Source organism: Doryrhamphus excisus, chromosome 2 (assembly GCF_030265055.1).
Source record: "Doryrhamphus excisus isolate RoL2022-K1 chromosome 2, RoL_Dexc_1.0, whole genome shotgun sequence".
Taxonomy (NCBI): domain Eukaryota; kingdom Metazoa; phylum Chordata; class Actinopteri; order Syngnathiformes; family Syngnathidae; genus Doryrhamphus; species Doryrhamphus excisus.
Window position 1 is genome coordinate 4982096 of NC_080467.1, and position 25390 is coordinate 5007485.

A 25390-nucleotide genomic window follows, 5' to 3' on the forward strand; every position below is an offset into this window, starting at 1 on the left:
TTAGGAGGGAAAATGTTCCAAACAACGTAAAGAAGCAGACAGCTGATGTCAATATTTTGCTCCTTAGCCAACCCCGACCCCGACAACCCCCCCCAAACACACATCAACTTCATTTCAACAACAGTTTTTTTTCTTAAAAAAGGTAAAAACTTTGAGGTCATTGCCCCTTTAGTTGGCACTGTGCCTCTGTGTGTGTCTGTGAGAGGGGTAGTCCTACTGGTAAATTCGAGAAAAAAGATAAGAGATAAAGTGAGACGGTTACTGAGTGACAATGTCGACCGTGGCCTACATACTAGCATGTTTGCTCTGCTAACTACACACTAGCATGTTTGCTATGCTAACTACATGTGTTGCCGTGGAACTTTTTCACTGCCAAAACAAAACTCGTCAAGCAAAGATGTCGGCATAGAACGATCCTTATACTGTCCCTGATCCACACGGATCAAGAAAACCGGGTCTTTGATGTCTCCATTTGACCTCGGTCACCGTGGCAACGCATCCTGGGCTGGTCTGGAAGTTGACTGTATGTGTGATTGTGTGTGACATATTTACCCTTGTCTGCTATGCTACAAATACATTGTGTTCCTAATGATTATGCAAATTATATTTTTCTTTACGGCTGCACGGTGTAAAGTGGTTAGAGCGCAGACCTCACAGCTAGGAGACCAGGGTTCAATTCCACCCACCCTCGGCCATCTCTGTGTGGAGTTTGCATGTTCTTCCCGTGCGTGTGTGGGTTTTTTCCGGGTACTCCGGTTTCCTCCCACATTCCAAAAACATGCTAGGTTAATTGGCCACTCCAAATTGTCCATAGGTATGAATGTGAGTGTGAATGGTTGTTTGTCTATATGTGCCCTGTGATTGGCTGGCCACCAGTCCAGGGTGTACCCCGCCTCTCGCCCGAAGACAGCTGGGATAGGCTCCAGCACCCCCCCCCCCCCAGCGACCCTCGTGAGGATAAGCAGTACAAAATGAATAAATGAATGAGTTCTCCTCCTATTTTGTGTGGAAGTGGTAACTTTTTGGCTTCTTATTTTGTCTTTCCCCACCCTCGGCCATCTCTGTGTGGAGTTTGCATGTTCTTCCTGTGCGTGTGTGGGTTTTCTCCGGGTACTGCGGTTTCCTCCCACATTCCAAAAACATGCTAGGTTAATTAGCGACTCCAAATTGTCCATAGGTTTGAATGTGAGTTTGTTTGTCTATATGTGCCCTGTGATTGGCTGGCCACCAGTCCAGGGTGTACCCCGCCTCTTGTCCAAAGACAGCTGGGATAGGCTCCAGCACCCCTTGCGACCCTCGTGAGGAAAAGCGGTAGAAAATGAATATTTTTCTTTGATTTTGCTCAATAATCCATATAAATTAGTCATGATTTTTCAATTCATCAACCAATTTGTTATTGAACAAATCTCCCAATAATAAACCAAAAAAGTATGCTAAGCGGGGCGGACATTAACTGAGGTAATACTATATGTAATAAATTGGAGCATTATTATGACACCCAGTGGCCAGAATACTACATACATACATCTATTTTGTATGCCGCTTATCCTCATGAGGGCATGCTGGAGCCTATCCCAGCTGTCTTCGGGCGAGAGGCGGGGTACACCCTGGACTGGTGGCCAGCCAATCACAGGGCACATATAGACAAACAACCATTCACACTCACATTCATACCTATGGACAATTTTGAGTGGCTAATTAAGCTAGCATGTTTTTGGAATTATGCATTATGCTAACCACTCATCCAATACGGGCCGTATTGGATGAGTCCTATACGAATCCTACATATAACTTGTATTGCAATACTTTGTGCCAAATAATGAGCCACAGTCAAGCACCAAACAGCGAACATTTATTAACTCATTCAATGTGGGCAGGAAAGTGAGTGGGCAGAAGGTTAGGCATTAGCATCCATTTGCTAATAAATTCTTTAGATGTAAAACAACCTTTTTTGTGTTGCTTATGCCGGTATTGTTGTTATTTCAGCTGTCACAAAAGAACACTATTTTGTGTCAGAGTGAAAGTTATGTTGACACAAAAGCTGGTTTTCTCCCTTTTGTAGTTGGGAACTGATATTTTCCTGAAACTTACCCATGTTCTCCTGCTGTTTACAAAAGAAGGGAAAAGGCAGAACGTCTTTTGGTCAGAAAGTCTTTTGGTAGGTTCCATATTTCTACAGCTATAGAACACAGGTTGTGTTTTTGAAAAATGGCTGAGATTGAATGAGTGAGGAAGCGGAGTGAGAGAGCGATGTCGGAACCGTGGCGCCCGCGAGGGACGGTCAAGCGTGTCATGAAAGAAGTGGACGAAGACCAACAGAAAGCTAGCTTGGATCGCTATTCACATTGGCGCGTCTTTGTAATAAATAAGGAGTCAAAGAGAAGACAAGCACAACAGGGCAAACAAAAAAAAGTCAAAGCAGGACAAACAGGAAGTTGCAACAAATGCTTCCTGTTCACACGCTCGTGTGCTCGGTTCTGGTCGTTAGGACTTGGGTGAGACAAAAGAAGCTTTGAGAGTGACTGGTGTGTGTGGTACTGTGACCCACATTGCTTGGCGGCCAACACACGTTGCCATGGAAACCCACCCAGCCGCCCCAAACTTTGCTCTTGTCGTCGTCGTTTCTCTACATTCCTGCTGCTAAGTAATGCCAAAGCTAAGAGGCCGCTGTCAATCAAAGACGACGTGACACAAATGACAAACATCCACGCTTTCTTCTAGCTAGCCACATGTCACCGTATGCTAACTTCCTTAGCGTGTAGCCTTGTCTATTTATACACCTGTACTAGCGGTACAGCTAACTTGTTGAGGTGCTGGCGTTACATAGTGTGCCTTTTAAAACAACAAAAGGCACGGCGTCGGGGTCGAAAGGTGGCGGATCACTGGAGGCCAAAGCCCTCGGCGTTGGAGATAGCGATGGTCAGTTTGTGTTTGAGCTCCTTCCTGCTGCGATACGGCGGCAAGCAGATCTGATTGAAGCACGTGTGCGACACGGGCAGCCTGACAACAAGAACAACAACAAAACAACACCTGAAGTCACCTGTGTGCTAATAAAGGCATCCACCCGTGTGTGTGCTTGTACCAGTCAGTGGGGGCGTCCAGTTTGGAGATTTTGAAGTTCAGGTCAGCCATTCCTCCCACAGGAATGCGGTCGCTTCCTGTGGCGAAGTGCAGTAACTTCTTCTGCAGCTCCAGTGGGAACGCCAGCACCACCTCCCAGAAACTCCTACACACACACACACACACACACACACACACCGACCCCTCAGAACTGATCTTCCATCAGTGACGCGGCGCTACATGAAGCGGCAGAAGTCACCTGACTGTGGCGTCGTTCTTGCTGTAGCCTTCATAGTGGGCGTTCCTCTGCAGGGCGCTCATGTCCACCTGAGGACTTCCACACACCAACATCTCCACCTCCTCCGGACGCAGCAGCTAGCATGAGCACACGTAGCATTCACTCAGTCAGAGGCAACAAAACTTTATTCTCAAAATAATCTTTGTCAAATTTCTTCTCATAATGTCTTATATTAGAACTTTTTCCCCAACCTAACGCTCCAAAACAAAAAAATATTTCAACTACTACTATTACGCAACAAAAATTACTTTGTATTTCTTACATTATTTTTATTACTATTATTATTATTATTATAAGTTTATTCTCATGAAATAACTTTTATTCCAATACAACTTTTTTCTCTTAATATTTAGACTTAATTGTTGCAAAATTAAAGCTTTCAATTTCAAAATTTTTCTTTTAATTATTTTATTAATAACATAATAATAAAAACAATTAAATTAATAAATTATTATTATTATATTCTTCCCATGATTAACTTTTTCCACAACTGAAATTGCAAATATATATATAAAAATGACAACTTTATTTTGTTTTACTTCTCACAATATTACTTTATGTGAAAAAAAATTAAATAAATATATATATATATATATATATATATAATATAAAATATATATATTTTAAATATAAAAAATATTTTTTTTTTATTCTTGATAGTGGATTTTTTTCCATTTATATATATTTTTCTTCTGATAATTCTGACTCATAATATTTCCCATAATATTTCGACTTTATTCTTTCAACATTATAACTTTTTCAACAACTGAATTTAGCAAAAATGAGTTTTGTTTTGTTTGGTATGTTTCTGGTGTACTCGCGGTTCAAGTCTATGCTGCTAAAATGACTTTATATTTATTTATTTTCAAAATTATTATTACAAGTTTATTGTCATGATGAAACCGGAAGTGAGAGCATGTCAAAACATGGTGGAGTCCAGCAATCAGGAAGTGATGTAAGACACTCCAGGAGGTCACGCGTAACATCATTTCAAACTTGTGTGTGTGTGTGCGTGTGGGTGCATGCTCACCATGAGTGCGTCAGAGGCGCACACGCTGTGGAAGCCATGGTAGAAGGCAGCAAACTGCTTGCTGATGGACTTATTGAGCAGGAAGTCCACATACAGATGGACGTACTCTGTGCAGGTCACATGACACACATACAAAACATGAGACGCCGTCTCAGGCGTGCATGACAACTATCCGCAATTAGTCCACAATTTCCCGTATGGCTAGTTTGTGCAGGAAGTAGGAAGTTGCAAAAGAAATGTCTTGGTGCTTTCACTTGAATGAATCCACATCCAAATACGTTGTATGTACGTTGTATGTACTTGTAATGTATGTACTTGTATGTGTGTACTTTACCCCTCCTGTTGTGTTTGCTGACAGGGATCTTGTCTCCACCTGGCTTCAGGTTGTACCATTTGACGACACCCATTTCCTCCTGACACACCTGAACACAACATAGCTTAATATATAGCATAGCTTAAGTTGCTTTACTTGTTTGTCTTCAGTGCTGTGAACAGCCGAGCCTTGGTGGAGGTCTGCACTATGGTCAGTATACAGTATATACAGTCAGTATACAGTATATACATACATACAGTCAGTATATACAGTCAGTATATACAGTCAGTATACTGTATGTACAATCTGTATATAGCATATATAAAAAATAACATTTTTACTTCTTTTTGTTTTTCCAACTACTTAAATTTTCCTTTTGTCAAGTTTCTTCTCACAATTATGACTATATTTTTTTACTTTTTGTGCGACCAATTTTTTTTGGTAATATTACAATTTTATCAAAACAGTATAATACGCTACTAAAATGACTGTTTGTTTAATTTTCTTACAAGTTTATTCGCACAAAATTAAAATAAAATTCTCATACTACACCTTTCTCTCTTAATATTTCGACTTCATTGTCATAAAATGACAGCTGTTTTATTATAATTATTTTCCAATTATTACAACTTCCTTCTTTTAAATGTTATTCTCATAATTATGACTTTATTCCCATAATACTCATAACATTCAAACAGTTTTATGTTTTGTTTATTTCTCATATTACACCGGTGTCGTAAATTTCTGACTTTTCGCCTTAGATAGTTATATGGACTTTATTGTTGTAAAATTACTACACTGTTTTGTATTTCTGCTGCTGTTGTGTGTATGTGTTCTTGTTAAATTATCATTTTTAGAATATGGCGTGGGCCAAAAAAAAACACCACCCACGGGCCACCGGGCCGCACTTTGGACACCCCTGCAGTAAAAAGTATCTAACCTGGAACGTAAGGTAAAAGTCTTCCTCCACGTTCCCCTCGTAGCTCAGCAGCTCCTCCAATCCGTGAGCCAGCTCCTGACAACACACACATTTAGAGTACACGGAGTATAGACGTATATGTGACAGTACACGGAGTATAGACGTATATAGTACACGGAGTATAGACGTACATGTGAGAGTACACGGAGTATAGACGTACATGTGAGAGTACACGGAGTATAGACGTACATGTGAGAGTACACGGAGTATAGACGTACACGGAGTATAGACGTACATGTGAAAGTACACGGAGTATAGACGTACATGTGAAAGTACACGGAGTATAGACGTACATGTGAAAGTACACGGCGTATAGACGTATATGTGACAGTACACGGAGTACAGACGTATATGTGACAGTACACGGAGTACAGACGTATTTGTGAGAGTACACGAAGTATAGACGTATTTGTGAGAGTACACGAAGTATAGACGTACTTGTGAGAGTACACGAAGTATAGACGTACATGTGACAGTACACGGAGTATAGACGTACTTGTGAGAGTACACGAAGTATAGACGTACTTGTGAGAGTACACGAAGTATAGACGTACTTGTGAGAGTACACGAAGTATAGACGTACTTGTGAGCGTACACCAGAGTATAGACGTACATGTGAGAGTACACCGAGTATAGACGTACATGTGAGAGTACACGGAGTATAGACGTACATGTGAGAGTACACGGAGTATAGACGTACATGTGAGAGTACACGGAGTATAGACGTACATGTGAGAGTACACGGAGTATAGACGTACATGTGAGAGTACACAAAGTATAGACGTACTTGTGAGAGTACACAAAGTACAGACGTATGTATATGTGAGAGTACACAAAGTACAGACGTATGTATATGTGAGAGTACACGAGTACAGACGTATGTACATGTGAGCGTACACCAGAGTACAGACGTACATGTGAGAGTACACCAGAGTACAGACGTACATGTGAGAGTACACCGAGTATAGACGTACATGTGAGAGTACACGGAGTATAGACGTACATGTGAGAGTACACGTAGTATAGACGTACATGTGAGAGTACACGGAGTATAGACGTACATGTGAGAGTACACCCAGTATAGACATATATGTGAGAGTACACGGACTATAGACGTACATGTGAGAGTACACAGACTATAGACATATATGTGAGAGTACACGAAGTATAGACATATATGTGAGAGTACACGGAGTACAGAGTACAGTATAAGTGTAGAAATGCTTGAGCGCTGCGTCGTGAGAAGCAGACGTGTCCTCAACAAGCTTCCTGACCTCTTACACAACTGGCCTGTTTTTAGCACACACACTCCCTTTGTGTGTTCAAGTGGACAATATCCCAAAGAAATACACACACAGAGATAGACAGCAGATGGGCAAGTAGATAAATCATCTGATAGAAAAATAGATAAACAGAAAGATAGACAGACAAGGAAATAAAAGTACACACTTAAGGTATGGGAAGTTGTGTGACGTTATGAGTTTAGCTTTGGCTCCCTCTTGTGACGACAAAGACAATTGCAGGTTTAGAGCCCTTTAGGTTTAGATGCTATTGGTGCGTAGCTGTGGCGTTTCTGTGAGTATTTCTTGCTGGAGCCTATCCCAGCTGTCGTCAGGTGAGAGGCGGGGTACACCCTGGACTGGTGGCCAGCCAATCACAGGGCACATATAGACAAACAACCATTCACACTCACATTCATACCTATGGACAATTTGGAGTCATCAATTCTAATAATGTTAAAACCCATATTTCATTTTCAATGCTCTTAACTACGAAAATATTCTATTTATTAATACTGAATCCTACTTTGCGGGAACCAATCTATCAAAATGATGACTGAGTCACAGTCATCGTCAAAAAAAGCCACCAATTACAAAAGTCAAACATAAACATCTCAATTAGAGCCCACCCATTCATAAATAATTGGACATCAGCCCCCCGAAATTCCACATCGCTCGGCCTCTAGTCACCATGCATCCTTCCGTTAGTGGCTCATGACCTTTAACCCCCAGCTTACCGGCATGATCTGCTGCAGGTCGTCCAAGGTGGCGGTCGCCATGCCGACAAGCGCGTTCTGGTCACACGGCATGGTGGGCGGAGTGAGCAGCTTCCTGTGCGGGATGAAAAGTAAGTGTGTGACTCTGATGACTACCTCATCACACACACACACACACACACACACACTGACCTGTAACAGTAGAGAGGGAAGTGGATGTCCAGAGCAATGCTGTTGTACACGGCCAAGCCCATCAGCTGATTTGTTAAGGACACACACACACACAGTACATATACTGTATCAATAATTATTGGATGTGTTATATCCATCCTTTAAATAATCCATCCCCCACGCCCTCTGTGCTTTATTTACATGTCACCATAGTAACGCAGCAGCAGCCGCCATGGAGACTAGACTGCAGTGACAATGATGAATGAGAGTGCAACACATTTCCCAGCATTCCTTTTTCATTCCTGTTTTCTCCTAGCGAGCACACACACACACACACATGCACGCACACACACGGACACGCTAACCTGGCAAGGAAGAGGCAGCCATTAGGTTACGTAACCTTCTGACAGCTACCAGATGGTGAGCAGATAGTTGAAGTGTTTGAAAAGGATACAGTCCCAATGAGCTGGAACTCGGAATAGTTGTCACACTTCCAGCTGCTGAACCAATGACAGCGCGAGTCCTTCATGTAGGTGAACATTCCTTCACAAGCCAACCAGAGAGATCATCATTATCATCATCATCATCATCATGATGATGACACTCAAGAAGAATGAGAACAACAACTGGACTGAAGCGGGGGCGTGGGTTCGGTGAACTTTTTCCAGCCATTCTGGGAAGACTGACTTTCCATCTCGTCTTTCCCACGAGTGCGCTCACCGTAGTCCGCGTGGAAGATCTGACGGACCAGCAGCAAGAACCACTCCTTGGTTAGCCCCCCCATGTCGAGCCCCGCCTCCCCGACAAACGTCACTCGCAGTTTCTTCTTCAAGTCGCACCGCTTCCTGGTCAACTGTGGGGGTATCCACATTTTGATTGACAGTCACAGCAGCCAACACAGCACATGCTTCGTGAAGACCCACGAGGGTGCGCTAGCTCACATCTGCCCCGCCCACAAACGTGAACACTGACCTCGTCCAGCGAGTCGGCGAGGAGCTGTGCCCGTCGTACTTTGATGTTGAGGAAGAGGAGGTTCATGTCCACGCGCTGACGCCGCGACACTTTGCTCACCAGACTTTGCTGTCACACACACAGACCTGAGGTCAGCACAAGACGAGAATAATGAAGATGACGACGGCGCTGACCCTGGCCTGGCTGATCATCTGCTGCTCCGAGTCCTTCTGAATGATGGCCTTCTTCACCACTGTGGACAGGATGAAGGGAAACTGGCAGAAGGAGAACCTGAAGGAGAACCAGCATCAGGGAACGTCGCAGCAATGAGGAACAAAGCAAGAACCGCTCGTCTGCCAACCGGTTGGAGTTGCCGTAGCTCTGCCAGGTCCGGTACTCCTCCATGAAGTCGATGTGCTCCAGAGCGATGTTGTAGAAGTCGGTGAAAGGCATGATGGGAGGAGACGCCACGCTGTTGGCCGCGTCTAAACGGACACGGCAGCATCAGTGTGCGGTCAACTAGCTAAAGGAATCATCCACAATCCATATGTGAGACATGAACGTCTTTCTCTTGTCTGTGCATTCTAAAGATATCAAAATAGCTAAAAAAGAGGCAGCTAAGAATGCACATAAAACTCAAAAAGCGGCAACAAGTCTCCATTTACAATGCAATGCATATTTACCAAGCTACCTGAGGCATTGTGAGAGACTGCATGTAGCATAGCTAGTTGCTAGCCGGTGTGGTGTGGCGAGGTGTCACTACGCCAGTAATATAGTTCTTGGGCGTAACAATGTTAATATTGATATTAACATTATGTTATGGCGAGGTGTCACTACGCCAGTAATATAGTTCTTGGGCGTAACAATGTTAACATATTAACATTGATATACAATGTTAATATTGATATTAACATTATGTTTATATTAACATTATGTTAATATCAATATTAACATTGTTACGCCCAAGAACTATATTACTGGCGTAGTGACACCTCGCCACACCACACCGGCTAGCAACTAGCTACGCTACATGCAGTCCCTCACAATGCCTCAGGATACTAAGGAACGGTAACGTATTGGAGCTACCCAGGAAGGAAGTTCTGCTAATGCTTAGTATTACACGTTATCATAAATACGCCTCATACTACATGCTAACAGCAAGGATATAATAGCATAAACCATTTGTAGGAGCTATTTATTGGTGTGTTCCTAGGTTTCTGATATCTGTTGATTTATTTTTTGTTGTTGTTGTTTTGTTTGGATTACTTGATAATATTTTCTTGTTAGTTATTTATTTATTTTGTTTATCTATCATATTTTGTTGGGGTTAATTAGTAGTTAATTTCTGGGTTTATTTCATTGGATAACACCCTGGGCACCTGCAATATATTTAGGTAGGCAGTGCTCACATGACCAGCATGCACCGGGGTGGGCCTATGGTTTTTGTACCAGCGCAAGAGAGGCAACAGGAAAAGGCCCTTGTTCCTTTTTTGTTTGTTTGTTTGCTTGCTCGGTAATAAAAGGAAAGAAGAAGAAACGGAACAAGATTGTTTGGACAATGACTCTTTTGCCTGCGTAAAACAAAACCCATGGTGCATCAGTGGCCTTTTGATTATAAGTTACGTTTATTATTTTAGTGAAGGACAAATAGCCACTACACCATTGTTGGAGGTTTTTCTAAATGGCAGGTTTTCTAGGTGGAATAGGTGTCCCCCTTACATGCAGTAATTACCGGCCTTATTTAGCGGTTCTTATATCTTTAGAATACACAGAGAGGAGAAAGACGTGTTTATGTCTCATAAGGATTGTGGATGATGGTGGTGGTGGTGACACAGCGCCCACTGGTGGCAGGCTGAGTTACGGGTTGCACTCACTGAAGAGGGCGAGCACTTTGGTGGCCGATGGGATCCACCACGAGCACTTGGATGCCGGAGGGAGCTCGTCGGGCTCTGCGGGAAACAGCCGAGTGGAGATGAACTGCAGGAGGCGCTCTACCAGCTGACGAAAACGCCGGGCCGACAACCTTACACACACACACACACACACACACATGCTAAAAGTTGCTTGGCAGGGGAAATAACAGTAGAGTTAACAGTAGAGTTGCACGATATCTTTTTATTCAAACAAATACTGATAACCTTACGCTTCTCTTTTTTACATCTATCCCTTAAATTTAGATTTAACTGTGGTTTGTCCTACTGTTCTACTACCACGTCACTACTACCAGGGTGTGGCCCAGCAAGGTGCACTGTATTCGGGCACACACTCCGAGCACCCGGTGTGCGACCCCACGGATGTCTCTGGCACACCCTGAGCACTTTTCAAGCACGCGGTGCTGGCATGTCTGGTGGCTGATTTTTTTTTTTTGTGCTCCATGGGTTTTTTTTACTCCTCATCGTGGAGTATTTGATCCAACTAGCACGCAAATGTCCTCAGAAACTGAATGTTTGTTTACAAGTGAGCTCAGGGCAAGTTATGACAGGCCGTTAATGTCACAGGCAGGAGAGGAAAAAAGGAGCGCTCGATTTGCTCACCTGCACAACATGGGAAATCTTGTCTCATCGGAGTCATTGATTTTCTACCACTTATCCTCACAAGGGTAGCGAGGGGGTGCTGGAGCCTATCCCAGCTGTCTTTGGGCGAAAGGCGGGGTACACCCTGGACTGGTGGCCAGCCGATCACAGGGCACATATAGACAAACAACCATTCACACTCACATTCATACCTATGGACAATTTGGAATTAACGCCAATTAGCCTAGCATGTTTTTGGAATGTGGGAGGAAACCGGAGTACCCGGAGAAAACCCACGCATGCACAGGGAGAACATGCAAACTCCACACGGAGATGGTCGAAGGTGGAATTGAACCCTGGTCTCCTAGCTGTGAGGTCTGGTTATCGGAGCTATTTTTAATGTTTTTTTTCAATTTTATGATAATTTTCTGTCTGATTATCGTGCATCCCTAAAAAGCATCCACATCAATGTGCACATCATATTCCTCCATCTCACTTTTTGAGCCAGTGAACCAGGAAGTGATGGTCGGCCTCAGACAGCGCCGCCATCTGCCTCAGCAAGTGAGCGTAGATCACGTAGGTGCTGGTGCTGGAGTATTGAGGGTTCTGTGCACACACATATTGGACAGATCATCATCATCATCATGTCACAAACTATGATCCACGCACCACATGAACAAAACAAACATCAAAGACACAAGCCCCTCCCTCTTAGGGAACGTGTGCAGCGGTAGTGTATGAAAAGTATCATCATGAGGTTGCAAAGTCTCACCTGAACCAGGATGAAGTAAGCACGCAGGTCGTCTTTAGTCCGAGGCCTGAAAACAAACACACGCAAGTCAATGTGTGGCAACATCACATAGTAAAGACGTTGTCACGGAAACAGCTGAAGTCAATCAGACGTGACCAGCGGAATGAAAAAAAAGATCACCCCTTCCACTCCCGCAGCAGACTGTTGATGATCCCCTTCAGCACCGACTTCTGGATGTCCTGCGGCTGCTCACAGATAAAAAAAAAAACACGCAACAGTGCGGTCACATGACCTGCCATAGGAAGCCCAAGTTCAACGCCGCTTGCTCACGGTGCTGAGAAGCGAGTCGTAGACCACGTTGACAAACTTGGCGTTGACCCCCGAGTCGTCAATGGTGTCGAAGCATCCGTTGGGGTCTCGCTGGGGTGGTGGTGGTGGGGAGCGTGAGAGGGTCAGGAAACAGGAAGCACTTGAGCAACCGACGAAGCAACCGTCTTACCTTGAAGGCGGCATTGAGCTCAATGAAGGAGTCAAAAGTGGTCAGGTAAAAACCCCGCACCTCCCGCCAGTCACCTGATAGCATGGCGCTCTCGACGTCCTCCCTGACAACACACACACACACACACAAGTGTGCACGGCACGTTAGCATGTAAAAGATGGCGAAAAATGGATAGGGGTCTCACAGGAAGTCTTTGGCCGTTTTGGTACGAAGTGGGATGACGGGATCACATGGGAACGGAGCTTTGACCTCTGGGGGCAGCGTGTCGATGGACGCTCGCTGCTTGTGGCGGACGTCACTGCATATTGGCGGGAGCTCACGCACTGTGACGCACACACACACACATACTTGTGAAAGGACACTGGAACTGTTTGAATGTGGTATCACACACACACATCTGTGTTGCGTATAATTAGAATGTTGGTGTGTGTGTGTGTGTGTGTGTGTGTGTGTGTCGCTGTGGTAACGGTGCAGGTGCAAATGTGGGTGAGGGGGAGAGAGATAAAAGCAAGGCCGTGACAAACATCACGCCGTGGGCGGAGCGCGGAGAACGCCCGGACCGTCAGAGACTTCACCACCTCAATCTCCTCCTTCAGAGTGTCAGTTGACAGTGACAAGGGCTCGTCACCGTGACAACCGGCTCATCACAAGCGCACCTGCCCCTCCCACTCCTCCCGCTAATGAGCGTTTGCGTGCTGATGATAATTGTCTTGCCTCCTAACACCCCCCTTCCCCCCACGAGCGGCCTAAACAAACACAGGAAGTGACGTGCTCCTCGTGACAACTGACCGTGCTTGAAGCCCGCCGCGCCGCTCAGCATCGTGGCCATCCCGCCGGCCGCCGCCCGACCCATCATGTCCCTCCTGTGGTTGAGCGTGGCGATGAGAGTCCCGAGAGACGGCAATGGCTGCTTGGCTCCGCGGGCCGGTGGTCCCTGGTGTGGAGAGGTGACATCATCAAGGCCAAAGACAGGCGCTTTGAGGACTCGTACAGGGAAAAACCCGAACATCAGCAATGGAAAACCAGGATAACGTCTGGAAGCTTCTTCCAGGTGACATCTTAACAATGAAGTGTGCGTGTGTGTGTGTGTGTGTGGACACTTCATGACATTACCACACACACACAGCCAAAAGTGTTTAAAGTGCACATTCCCGAGCGCACACAGCCATGATGACATCATTCAATAGTCCTGTGGCTGCACTCTGATGACATCATCACACGCGGTCTTATGTAAGACATCCTTCATTTTCCTAACCTCAACCCAAACCAACAACCAGCAGGCCACGCCCCTTGACTGTCAAACACTGCTGCCTTGAATGATAGGTGTCAATTAACACTGTTGGAGGAGGAAGCTTTACCTATGAGGTTTCATATTAAGTTCAGTCTGTGTGTAAGTTGTTGACGTCAAGTGTAGTTTAAGCTAGTGAGGAAAAAAAAACAAAACAAAGTTTTTATTGTTGATTGGCTAGCTATACACACGCGTATTCACGCGGCTAGCTGTACACACACAAACACAAGCAGCGTAAAGTGTTCTTACAGTCGGAGAGCAGCTGCTGGAGATCGGCGGTAGCTTGTCTCTGTCCCTCGCCACTCCAGAATGTTCTCCATCCATCCTCCGCTTTTCTCCGGCGGGAGGAAAAAAAGAAACCCCCCCCAAAAAACCACTCTCAGTCGTCTCGCGACGCCACGGTCCAGCTGCGCACGGGGCGCCACATGCGCGCGAACAGGTAATCCGGAAGCTTCATGTCCGCAGAAAAAGAGGAGAGAAGTCTACCTTCGTCACAACAGGTGGGCTTTGGTGAACGCGCACGAGCCCCGCGCACGCGTAATCACGGCACAACGTTGCCGCTGGGCAACCGGAAGTAAACAAGAGACCGACGCCTGTGGCGGGCCTGCGCCATTTTGGCAGGCAAGGAGGAGGGGCTCCAAGTGGAAGAGGCCGATACTTTATATAACACCGCCCCGAACCGCTTGGAAAATATAATGTGGGCATTTTAATATGTTTCATAACGACTTAATTAACTAAAAGTTTTATAGAACGGTGGCTTTTGGACGAATGGAAAACATAGGCAATCTGGTGACGTCACTCCAATCTAAACTTCCATCCATAGCATAATGTATGTTTTGTTTAGAGCTCTCTAAATTAAAATGAATGTGATAGTATATTATTATATAATATTTGTATCGGTTTCCTCCTCCTCGTCCTTTTTGTTTAAAAGTCCTGACGGGAAGATATGTTATGTTATGTTATGTTATGTTATGTTATGTTATGTTATGTTATGTTATGTTATGTTATGTTATGTTATGTTATGTTATGTTATGGCCCGACAAAGTTGTCATTGAGGACATTTTGATGTTAACAATAATCATGACACTTTTCCAGACACACGACGATGCCGGACCCCGCCTCTCGCCCGAAGACAGCTGGGATAGGCTCCAGCATGGGCTCCTCTACCGTCGTGAGGATAAGCGGTAAAGAAAATGGATGGACGACGATGCCCGTGACGTGTTGTTTGAGCCACGTGTCTTACCGTCTGCCTACGCAAGATGGCGCCATGTGGCCACTTCGCTTCATAGCACGTGAGTGAAGAGTACCGATTCTATATTGAGCAAAAGTCAGCCTGGTATCGGCGAGACCGACACGATACTGATACTAAGAGCAGAAATCATTTAATATCTGGAAAATTTGAAAAAGTATCGTATTTCATATCATAGCATAAACAATACAAGCTATTTAGTACTTAATATATTAAATAGAAAATATATAGATCACATAAAAAATCTAATTTAAATAAAAATAATAATTTAATAATGAAATGTATTTGTTTTAAACCCCTACAACAGAAAAAAAAACAGATGGCAAAAAAGTAAAAATAAAAAAAACATGTTCAAAGAAATAATTCATTATTAAGATGTACTATAAGAATTCAAACTATTCACAATTCACTCATGGCTCCTTTTCCAATCCGTCATCCTTTCAACACACAAACGTTCCCGCTACTACTGAAGTATTGATATTTTGATTTGAGAATGGATTTTACAGCATGTACTCTTACTAGTTAGTTACAGGTGACTTGTTAAGCTTAGTAGTGTGTTGTGTTTGTTCACAAATTGAGAAAGTAAAGGTGATGAGGTGGATGATTGTTGCCGAGTGTCCCCTAAGCTGGCCTGAAAACAGGAAGTGGACCATTTGATGACCATAAATGTAAGCGTCCATCTTGGAAGTGTATTTTTGGCGCTATAGGTGTTGTGTTTATGGACGTGTCGGCCTGCCCTCGAGGTGTTGGCGGTCCACTTGCACGATATGGCGACACAGAGGGGGTCCGCGTCTCGGCATGTTTCCGCAGTCGAGTCACCTGTGACCATATTTGGCCGCGTCACCTCTTCTGTTCGACACGTCGAACGTTACGTGACGGCGCCAGTGTGCACGTTGGCCTGAACGCTTCAACTCCCTGTTGCTTTTTCCAACCAAGCTAGCAAACCTATGTTGCGTTCGAGGAAATGGCACGTTAGCCGCATTAGCATGTCGGTGCTAAGTGACTCGCCGGCGTCTTGTGATTGATGGATGACTTGAAAAGTGACTCAGTCAGTTCACGTTACGACGGCGTGTCGTCAGAGGGCTGTCAGCAACACTCCCAGACGCCATTTATCCTGCAGCGTCTCTGTACTGTAAATACTGTATGTGTGTGTGTGTGTGTGTGTGTGTGTGTGTGTGTGTGTGCGTGCATGAGGCCACGACAGGTGCATGCAAGTTCCTTTCCCGCCACGTGTCTGATGACATGATGTCAGCCCTTGAAAGACATGTTAACATCAAGTCATCTCCAAGACATGCACATAATGTCTCACACACATCATCCTCTTCAAATGTAAATGACCTCTGACCTGGAGTCACTCAGCTGCCGTCTTCATGTGTCAGCGGCGCCAACCGCCCAACTGCCGTCAATCATGTTATCGTCGAAGAAATCACCTCATTCGGTGTGTTTTGGCAAAATGGGCATGACAGAACCAGAACCAGGTGTTTTGATTTAGGATGAAAAGTAGACATGACTAAAAGGAAGTGTTTTACTTAGGCTTGTCAAAGTTAAAGCGCAGACGGTCCTATTTTTGTTTTGACACGCAATGAATGTGCGCACGTCCCATACCGTAGTTTAAAGAAATGCTGCGATGACTGCTGAAATATTGTACAAAAATGGAGAAAGAAAAGGGTCATTTGAATTGCAAATGTAGCTTCAAAGCCCTGGCAGATGGCTCTCGATGCGACAAGTTATTTGTGTCTACTATCAGCGTGAGTTGAGTCATCACGGAGTATTTTGATGTTGTCATTTATGCTGTGGTACTTATAGGTGCCAGTATCAGCCCGAGACCGAAGGTGGCATGATACCGGGCCTGATACCAGACAAACCATGTGATGATCTTATTATCACATACTATTTAATCATGAGCTTATTATCACGTACTATTTAATCAAAAGACCATTTTGTTTCCAGAAAATTTTCAGTTTATTACATGTATTATATCTAAACAGTGTAAACACAAAAATATTTGCAAAGATGCAAAAATATTTCAACAATAATATTTTATCAATATCTTAGCTGATAAGTCTTATCTTATCAATGTCTTACAATTAAAGTTCCATTAATCAAGTTTGGGCAGCAAAACAAACGCTGTGTGTTCACGCTTGTGCGCTGTTCTCTGATTGGTTGTTTCACGGGCACGATACCAGAGCAGCGCGCTATGAGTGGACAGCTACGGGGGCTGATACTGGACATGGTTAAACTCTATATTTTATCAGTATCACTGCCCTGGGCTTTGACACAGTATCATTTCGGCCTTTTCCCGTATCATTCATGGGCGGTTTCTAGGGTACAGGGCCAATTAATACTGTAGTATGTGATAAATTTGCATACAAGTATCCCAACTAAGTATTTTTAAGATTGCTTTCAACTTCTATTTACTGCAAGGCATAGCCGGGACAGCTATTTGGGGGCTTGTGTCAATGTGACCATTGCTGATGAGAATGGAGAATGTAAATAGCATTAGCAGGGGGCACTAGCTAGTCACCGGGAAAGATTTTCAACACATCAGTAAAACATACTATGTATATTACAGCCACCTAGTTTATCTTATTTAGCATATATTATGAAAAAAGTAAGTCAGGAACAACATCAAATTAAAAGCATGACATGGATACAGAGCCGGCATCCACCAGTACGAGCCTGGAGTCTGTTTTTCACCACACAAATATACATATTGGCACTCAATAAGATCATCAAATCCTACCTTTATGCATTCCCACATCGTATCAGCATTTGGGAATAAATATAAGGTGAAAGAAAATAAATAAAAATACAGTAAAGTAGTCAATCTATGCTGCGTGGGACCGTCAAACTGGGATTTCTAACTGTATATTATTTCTGAATAAAATAATGGCCCATATAGAGAATGAAGAGGATTTCTAAAATTGATATCCCTTTACATAAAATTAGAAAATTGAATTAAATAAAAAATAAAGTAAAAAAAAAAAATAAAGCTGTGGTTGTGTATTAAATTGATTATCGTGAAGATAAAAACATCTTTGTAGCTGCGATTCAGTATGATTAATTATGAAATAACATGTGATTAATTGTAATTAATTTGCGGTTAATTTTAAGTCATTTAATTTTAATTAATTCATTTTAATTAAATATTAAACTTTTCATACTAAAAGTCGTGCTGCACGCAGACCTCACAGCTAGGAGACCCGGGTTCAATTCCACCCTCGGCTATCTCTGTGTGGAGTTTGCATGTTCTCCCCGTGCATGCGTGGGTTTTCTCCGGGTACTCCGGTTTCCTCCCACATTCCAAAAACATGCTAGGTTAATTGGCCACTCCAAATTGTCCATAGGTATGAATGTGAGTGTGAATGGTTGTTTGTCTATACAGTGAAGAAAATAAGTATTTGAACACCCTGCTATTTTGCTATTTCTCCCACTTAGAAATCATGGAGGGGTCTGAAATTTTCATCGTAGGTGCATGTCCACTGTGAGAGAGATAAACTAAAAAGAAAAATCCAGAAATCACAATGCATGATTTTTTAACAATTTATTTGTGTGATACAGCTGCAAATAAGTATTTGAACACCTGTGTATCATCTAGAATTCTGACCCTGAAAGACCTGTTAGTCTGCCCATTAGAAGTCCACCTGCACTCCATGTATCATCCTGAATCAGATGCACCTGTTTGAGGTCGTTAGCTGCATAAAGACACCTGTCCACCCCATACAATCAGTAAGACTTTAACTTGTAACATGGCGAAGACCAAAGAGCTGTCCAAAGACACCAGAGACAAAATTGTACACCTCCACAAGGCTGGAAAGGGCTACGGAGCAATTACCAAGCAGCTTGGTGAAAAAAGGTCCACTGTTGGAGCTATCATTAGAAAATGGAAGAAGCTAAACATGACGGTCAATCTCAATCGGAGTGGAGCCCCATGCAAGATATCACCTCGTGGGGTCTCAATGATTCTAAGAAAGGTGAGGAATCAGCCCAGAACTACACGACAGGACTTGGTCAATGACCTGAAAAGAGCTGGGACCACCGTTTCCAAGGTTACTGTAGGTAATACACTAAGACGTCATGATGTGAAATCATGCATGGCACGAAAGGTTCCCCTGCTTAAACCAGCACATGTCAAGGCCCGTCTTAAGTTTGCATATGACCATTTGGATGATACAGAGGAGTCATGGGAGAAAGTTTTATGGTCAGATGAGACCAAAATAGAACTTTTTGGTCATAATTCCAATAAGCGTGTTTGGAGGAAGAAGAATGAAGAGTACAATCCGAAGAACACCATCCCTACTGTGAAGCATGGGGGTGGTAGCATCATGCTTTGGGGGTGTTTTTCTGCACATGGGACAGGACGAGTGCACTGCATTAAAGAGAGGATGACTGGGGCCGTGTATTGTGAGATTTTGGGGAACAACCTCCTTCCCTCTGTCAGAGCATTGAAGATGGGTCGTGGCTGGGTCTTCCAACACGACAACGACCCGAAGCACACAGCCAGGAAAACCAAGGAGTGGCTCCGTAAGAAGCATATCAAGGTTCTAGCATGGCCCAGCCAGTCTCCAGACCTGAACCCAATCGAAAATCTTTGGAGGGAGCTCAAACTCCGTGTTTCTCAGCGACAGCCCAGAAACCTGACTGATCTAGAGAAGATCTGTGTGGAGGAGTGGGCCAAGATCCCTCCTGCAGTGTGTGCAAACCTGGTGAAAAACTACAGGAAACGTTTGACCTCTGTAATAGCAAACAAAGGCTACTGTACCAAATATTAACATTCATTTTCTCAGGTGTTCAAATACTTATTAGCAGCTGTATCACACAAATAAATTGTTAAAAAAATCATGCATTGTGATTTCTGGATTTTTCTTTTTAGTTTATCTCTCTCACAGTGGACATGCACCTACGATGAAAATTTCAGACCCCTCCATGATTTCTAAGTGGGAGAAATAGCAAAATAGCAGGGTGTTCAAATACTTATTTTCTTCACTGTATGTGCCCTGTGATTGGCTGGCCACCAGTCCAGTGTGTACCCCGCCTCTCGCCCGAAGACAGCTGGGATAGGCTCCAGCACCCCCACGACCCTCGTGAGGATAAGCGGTAGAAAATGAATGAATGAATACTAAACCAAAAAGGAATATGGAAAGCATGACATCATCATCACTCAAGAAGTCATGTGACCAAAGGAGCAGTCAAGCGACAGTAAAAACATTTAATGTCAAGATAGACAAGCACATTTTCATATATTATTATTATTATTATTATCCTATGTAGCATAAAAACTCTTAAACATGTTTTACACTTCACTCTACAAAAATAGCTTCTTCGCAACATCCTGTGTGTGCGTACCCATCCGTGTACGCGTGCGCGGTCATCCAAAGTCGATGCGTGGTCTGTACTCCAGGACCATTGGATACGTCTGATAAAGAAAGAGGATAAAAAAAAAAGATCATCCTCCCACACGGCATGCAAGGACAGGCAAACAGGAAGTGTCGTCTTACATTGTCGGCATGCAGCCTCCATCGAGTCATGTAGATGAACTCCAGCGTGTGGTCTCGACCCATGATCTCGCCGTTGCACAACACGTCCAGCTGTCCCACACACACACACACACACACACACACACATAGATGGCCGCATTAACACGGGGATGCTAACAGTTAACACGGTTTTACCTTGTTTGGCGATCATCATTCATTCATTTTCTACCGCTTTTTCCTCACGAGGGTCGCGGGGGTGCTGGAGCCTATCCCAGCTGTCTTCGGGCGAGAGGCGGGGTACACCCTGGACTGGTCGCCAGCCAATCACAGGGCACATATAGACAAACAACCATTCACACTCACATTTATAACTATAAACAATTTGGAGTCGCTAATTAACCTAGCATGTTTTTGGAATGTGGGAGGAAACCCACGCATGCACGGGGAGAACATGCAAACTCCACACAGAGATGGAGGAATTGAACCCTGGTCTCCTAGCCGTGAGGTCTGCGCGCTAACCACTAGACCACCCGTGCCGCCCGGCGATCATCATGTTTGTCGTATTTCGGTTTGTCGGTATTCAGCAGTGCATCTCACCTCGTAAGAGCTTGGCAGTTTGAGTTTGAGGCTGAGAAACTTCTTGATGGTTCCCACTGTGACTCGGCTCGAGCAGCGAATAAATCTCTTCATCAGATCCTGATTGGACGACAAACATGATGACATCAAACATAGAAATACCTGCGTGTGCGTGTAACGTACCGTGACCGTGCTCTCGTCGGTCTGGGCCGTGTTGCGGAGGCAGTCCAGACAGATGGCGATCTGAGGGTCACTCCTATGATAGTCCTCATCGCCGCCGTCCTCGGCATCACCGCCAGGAAGCCCCGCCCTCACAAAGCTATCAGCTGTGGTCGCACATAAACATGACAACTTTGATACATGTGACCAACTTCGTAAAGGTTAGCATGGTTAGCATGATATGCGGATCATCTCAACGCCAAAAGCTTGGTTGGCTTCTTACCCTGGACATTCTCACTGCGTTGATTTGACCTCCAGAACTCCAGTTCTTGCTCCTCCTCCTCTGAAGCACACACAAAGAACCGGTGTGAGCGTGCACGCAGCGGCCATGACGGTGCCGCACCGTCCAAGCAAGCACTTACTCTCTCTGAGTCCTGGAACCAGCTTGAAGATGATCTCCTCCAGCGTGTTGTCCAACCTGTAAACATGGACGGGAGGAAAGAGGACAAAAAGGAAAGAATTAAGATGAGCAGAAACAGGAACTAAGATGAAACGATACCGGGAAGCAGCATGTGAAGATGCAGGAAGTAGGATAAGAAGATGCAGGAAGTAAAATGAAAACATGCAGGAAGTAGAATGAAGAAGTAAGATGACAAAATGCAGGAAGCAGGATGCGAATATACACAGGAAGTATGATGACAACTGCAGGAAGTAGGATAAGAATATACACAGGTAGTAGGATGAGAATATACACAGAAAGTAGGATGAAAAATAGAATGAGAAGATGCAAAATGTAGAATGAGAAGATGCAGGCAATAGCATGAGAAGGTGCAGGAAGTATGATTAAAACAAACAGGAAGTAGGGTCAGAGTACAAGATGAATTGAGCAAGATGAAAACACACAGGAAGTAGGATGACAACTGCATGACATAGGATGAGAACATACACTAGAAGTAGGATGGTAATATAAACAGGAAGTAGGATGACAATTGTAGGAAGCAGAGTGGGAATATACGCAGGGAGTAGAATGACAATATACATAGGAAGTAGGATGAAAATACACAAAAATAGGATGAGAAGATGCAGGATGTGGAATGAGAAGATACGGGAAGTAGCATGAGAAGATGCAGTAAGTGTGATTAAAACAAACAGGAAGTAGGATGAGATTATACACAGGTAGTAGGGTGAAAACATGCAGGAAGTAGGATGAGAATATACACAGGGAGTAGGATGAAAAGACACAGAAAGTAGGATGATAAGACAAAGGAAGTAGGAAGATAATATATGCAGGACGTAGGATGAGAAGACAAAGGAAATAGGATGATCATATACACAGGAAGTAGGATAAGAATATATGCAGAAAGTAGGATGAGAAGATGAAGGAAATAGGATGAGAATACACACAGGAAGTAGGATGAAAAGACACAGAAAGTAGGATGATAAGACACAGAAAGTAGGATGAGAATATACACAGGAAGTAGGATGAAAAGACACAGGAAGTATGATGAAAAGACACAGAAAGTAGGATGAGAATATACACAGGAAGTATGATGAAAAGACACAGAAAGTAGGATGAGAATATACACAGGAAGTAGGATGAAAAGACACAGAAAGTAGGATGTGAAGACGAAGGAAGTAGGATGAGAATATATGCAGGAAGTAGGATGATAAGACAAAGGAAGTAGGAAGATAATATATGCAGGAAGTAGGATGAGAAGACAAAGGAAGTGGGATGAGAATATACACAGGAAGTAGGATGAAAAGACACAGAAAGTAGGCTGAGAAGACAAAGGAAGTAGGATGAGAATAGATGCATGAAGTAGGATGATAAGACAAAGGAAGTAGGAAAATAATATATGCAGGAAGTAGGATGAGAAGACAAAGGAAGTAGGATGAGAATATATGCAGGAAGTAGGATGATAAGACAAAGGAAGTAGTAAAATAATATATGCAGGAAGTAGGATGAGAAGACAAAGGAAGTAGGATGAGAATATACACAGGAAGTAGGAGGAAAAGACAAAGGAAGTAGGATGAGAAGACTGAAAGTAGAATGAGAAACAGGAGGTAGGATGAGAAGGTGCAGGGAGTGGAATGAGAAACAGGAAGTAAGATGAAAATATATGCAGGTAGGATGAGAAGACGGACCAAGTAGGATGTAAAAGTAGGATGTCAAGATGTATGAAGTAGGATGATAATATACGGAGGGAGTAGAATGATAAACAGAGGAGGTAGGATGAGAAGACACAGGAAGTGGGATGAGAAGACACAGGAAGTGGTCTGACCTGAGCATGTCCAGGGGGTTGGTCTCGTGCACCTGAATGCCACACTTGGGACAGTCATTGCTCTCCTCAAAGTGCTGCACGATGCAACTCTTACAGACTGAGGACACAGACACACACACACGCACACACACACACAGAGAGAGAGAGCTGGTTAAGATAAGATAAGCTAAGTTAAGGAGCTCAGCTGTCACATGACTTACAGGTGTGCAGGCACTCTGTGACGGTGGTGGGTTTGATGAGGTAACCTCGGCACAGGTAGCACGTGATGAAATGGTTAAAGTCTCTCACCATGTGCGTCCTTCCTGCTGCGGTGGCCATCTTGGAAAGCTCACGTGCCCGCCTTCTTCTTGTTGTTGTTGCGATCGAGTGACTTAGCAGAGGTCAAAGGTTAACTGTGTGAAGTCCTGCTCCATGTTCAGCGCGGCCTGTCACATCAAACGTCCAAGTCTGTCCTGGCCCAGATTCCACAAATTCCCACACTGTCCCGACAGCTCGTTAACGTCCCTGACCTGCTCCATGAGGGGTCAGAGGTCAACACAGGACCCCTCACTGTCGTTCATGACCTCTTTCTGTTACACTTTCAAATTTGACCGTGTGCCTGTCGGAAACAGGAAAAAGCTTGTTACCAAGGAAAAAGTACTTAGTACTAGTACAGCATATGTACAATGGCGTGTATGCAGTATTTGTCTTGTGATAAGTGTACATTAAATTAGTGTGTGGAGTTCTTATTTAGCAGTAAGGGTATTAAAGTAATGTAGCAGTGTTGCAATGCATATACTGTAAAGTACAAATAAAAATGCAGCCAATGAAATGATAAACACAAACACTGAGGCTGGTGGCCCCGCCCCCAAGAGTCTCTACCCGGAAGTGATCCACCTGCTCTCATTTTAAAGACGTCACACACACGCACGCGCTCACTGTGTGTGTGTGTGTGTGACAGGAGGAGCGGAGTCGCGTACGCGCGCATCTTTCTCGTCGTGCACGTCATCGTATCACCAACAACACTGACAACGTGGAGCAACACGCGCGCGTCGCAGCCGGGTTCTGCGCACTGCCCAGCGACGGCACGAGCGGACCGGAAAAGTTAGCCAAGATGACGTCACAGCCGCTCGACGACGCCAACTAGCGTGTGCACAGTGACGCGCGCGTGTGTCGGCGGAGAAACCCGTCCAAGTTAGTCGCGAACCAGAAGGAACCCGACACAAGAACACAAACCGTCCTCACCTCCGTCACACTTTCCCCACGCACGCCTTTGCCCGGATGTCCGCGTGACACCGCCGCGTCCTCGCGCTCTGCAACACGGAACTGCGCGGCTCGGTTCGGCCTTGGTCCGCCCAGCAGGCAGGCGGAGAGCTGCGGTGGGCGGGAAGACACCAGGACGCGGAAACTGATTGTGTAACACACACACACATACACACACACACACACACAATGACGTTCTTTAACAAAGTGCCTCAAGTTAAACTGTAACATAAAAAAAATATTCTACTGGAGTGTTCAAGGAATACTTTAGGGGGCGCTGTGACTGGTCATGTGACAGCCTAAGCTATGCTAGGAAAAAATACATTTGCAGTATATACATAAACATGTATATTATATTATTAAACATATATATGTACATGTTTAACATGTATATTGACATCAAATTAACCAAATTACTGTTAGTAAATGATAATATATAATAGTAAACATATAATATATGTAAATATGTAGTAGTAAATATTAGCCATGTTAGTGAACATAAATAAGCATGTAAATTAGCTATCTCAGTTTTCATATGAAACCAGATATATTTTTT

The 25390-nt window shown here is 44.1% G+C and overlaps 3 protein-coding genes across 11 annotated transcripts in view; 1 reads left to right on the forward strand and 2 right to left on the reverse strand.

The window, feature by feature from the left end:
- The window catches only part of LOC131104363 (ankyrin repeat domain-containing protein 1-like), a 47628-nt gene that overhangs the window by 11919 nt on the left and 10319 nt on the right, over positions 1-25390 (forward strand). For 2 of the 8 annotated variants that reach the window (XM_058051459.1, XM_058051467.1), the window contains exon 2: positions 14945-15141. The gene's annotated coding sequence lies outside the window, so the exon portion shown is untranslated. Of the gene's footprint in view, positions 1-6042; positions 7808-11494; positions 13613-13688; positions 14679-14944; positions 15142-24546; positions 24988-25390 lie in introns of those variants that run through there. The other 6 variants (XM_058051510.1, XM_058051493.1, XM_058051475.1 and 3 more) reach the window with 6 other exon arrangements.
- Positions 1831-14484, reverse strand: hectd2 (HECT domain containing 2). Its single transcript, XM_058051405.1, has 22 exons — positions 14099-14484; positions 13351-13495; positions 12746-12884; positions 12562-12664; positions 12393-12482; positions 12243-12307; positions 12084-12129; positions 11808-11917; positions 10673-10821; positions 9160-9283; positions 8993-9089; positions 8820-8927; positions 8568-8700; positions 8302-8390; positions 7869-7933; positions 7698-7791; positions 5642-5716; positions 4723-4810; positions 4389-4495; positions 3320-3435; positions 3083-3226; positions 1831-3000 (listed from the first exon to the last, which is right to left on the reverse strand). The coding sequence occupies exons 1-22, from the start codon at positions 14171-14173 to the stop codon at positions 2880-2882; spliced, it is 2283 nt and encodes a 760-aa protein (XP_057907388.1). The 5' UTR covers positions 14174-14484; the 3' UTR covers positions 1831-2879.
- On the reverse strand, positions 20306-24988 carry pcgf5b (polycomb group ring finger 5b). Of its 2 annotated transcripts, XM_058051542.1 has the most exons (10): positions 24817-24988; positions 24102-24190; positions 23793-24017; positions 23593-23689; positions 21733-21788; positions 21594-21653; positions 21335-21477; positions 21173-21271; positions 20597-20686; positions 20306-20514 (listed from the first exon to the last, which is right to left on the reverse strand). In XM_058051542.1, the coding sequence occupies exons 3-10, from the start codon at positions 23908-23910 to the stop codon at positions 20467-20469; spliced, it is 711 nt and encodes a 236-aa protein (XP_057907525.1). In that variant the 5' UTR covers positions 23911-24017; positions 24102-24190; positions 24817-24988; the 3' UTR covers positions 20306-20466. The 2 variants fall into 2 exon arrangements, with proteins under 2 accessions (XP_057907525.1, XP_057907516.1); XM_058051533.1 differs by having other exon boundaries at positions 23793-24190.

Bases quoted from the DNA above. Each gene is read 5' to 3' on its own strand.
- hectd2 (XM_058051405.1), bottom strand. From the start codon at position 14,173: ATGGATGGAGAACATTCTGGAGTGGCGAGGGACAGAGACAAGCTACCG. The intron at 12,885-13,350 runs GTCAGTTGTCAC...TGTGCGTCACAG, and splicing joins CGCGGCGGGCTTCAAGCACG to TGCGTGAGCTCCCGCCAATA. The intron at 4,811-5,641 runs GTTAGATACTTT...TGTTGTGTTCAG, and splicing joins ACTTTTACCTTACGTTCCAG to GTGTGTCAGGAGGAAATGGG.
- pcgf5b (XM_058051542.1), bottom strand. From the start codon at position 23,910: ATGGCCACCGCAGCAGGAAGGACGCACATGGTGAGAGACTTTAACCAT. The intron at 23,690-23,792 runs GTAAGTCATGTG...CTGTGTCCTCAG, and splicing joins CACAGAGTGCCTGCACACCT to TCTGTAAGAGTTGCATCGTG. The intron at 20,515-20,596 runs GTAAGACGACAC...TTTCTTTATCAG, and splicing joins GGAGGCTGCATGCCGACAAT to ACGTATCCAATGGTCCTGGA.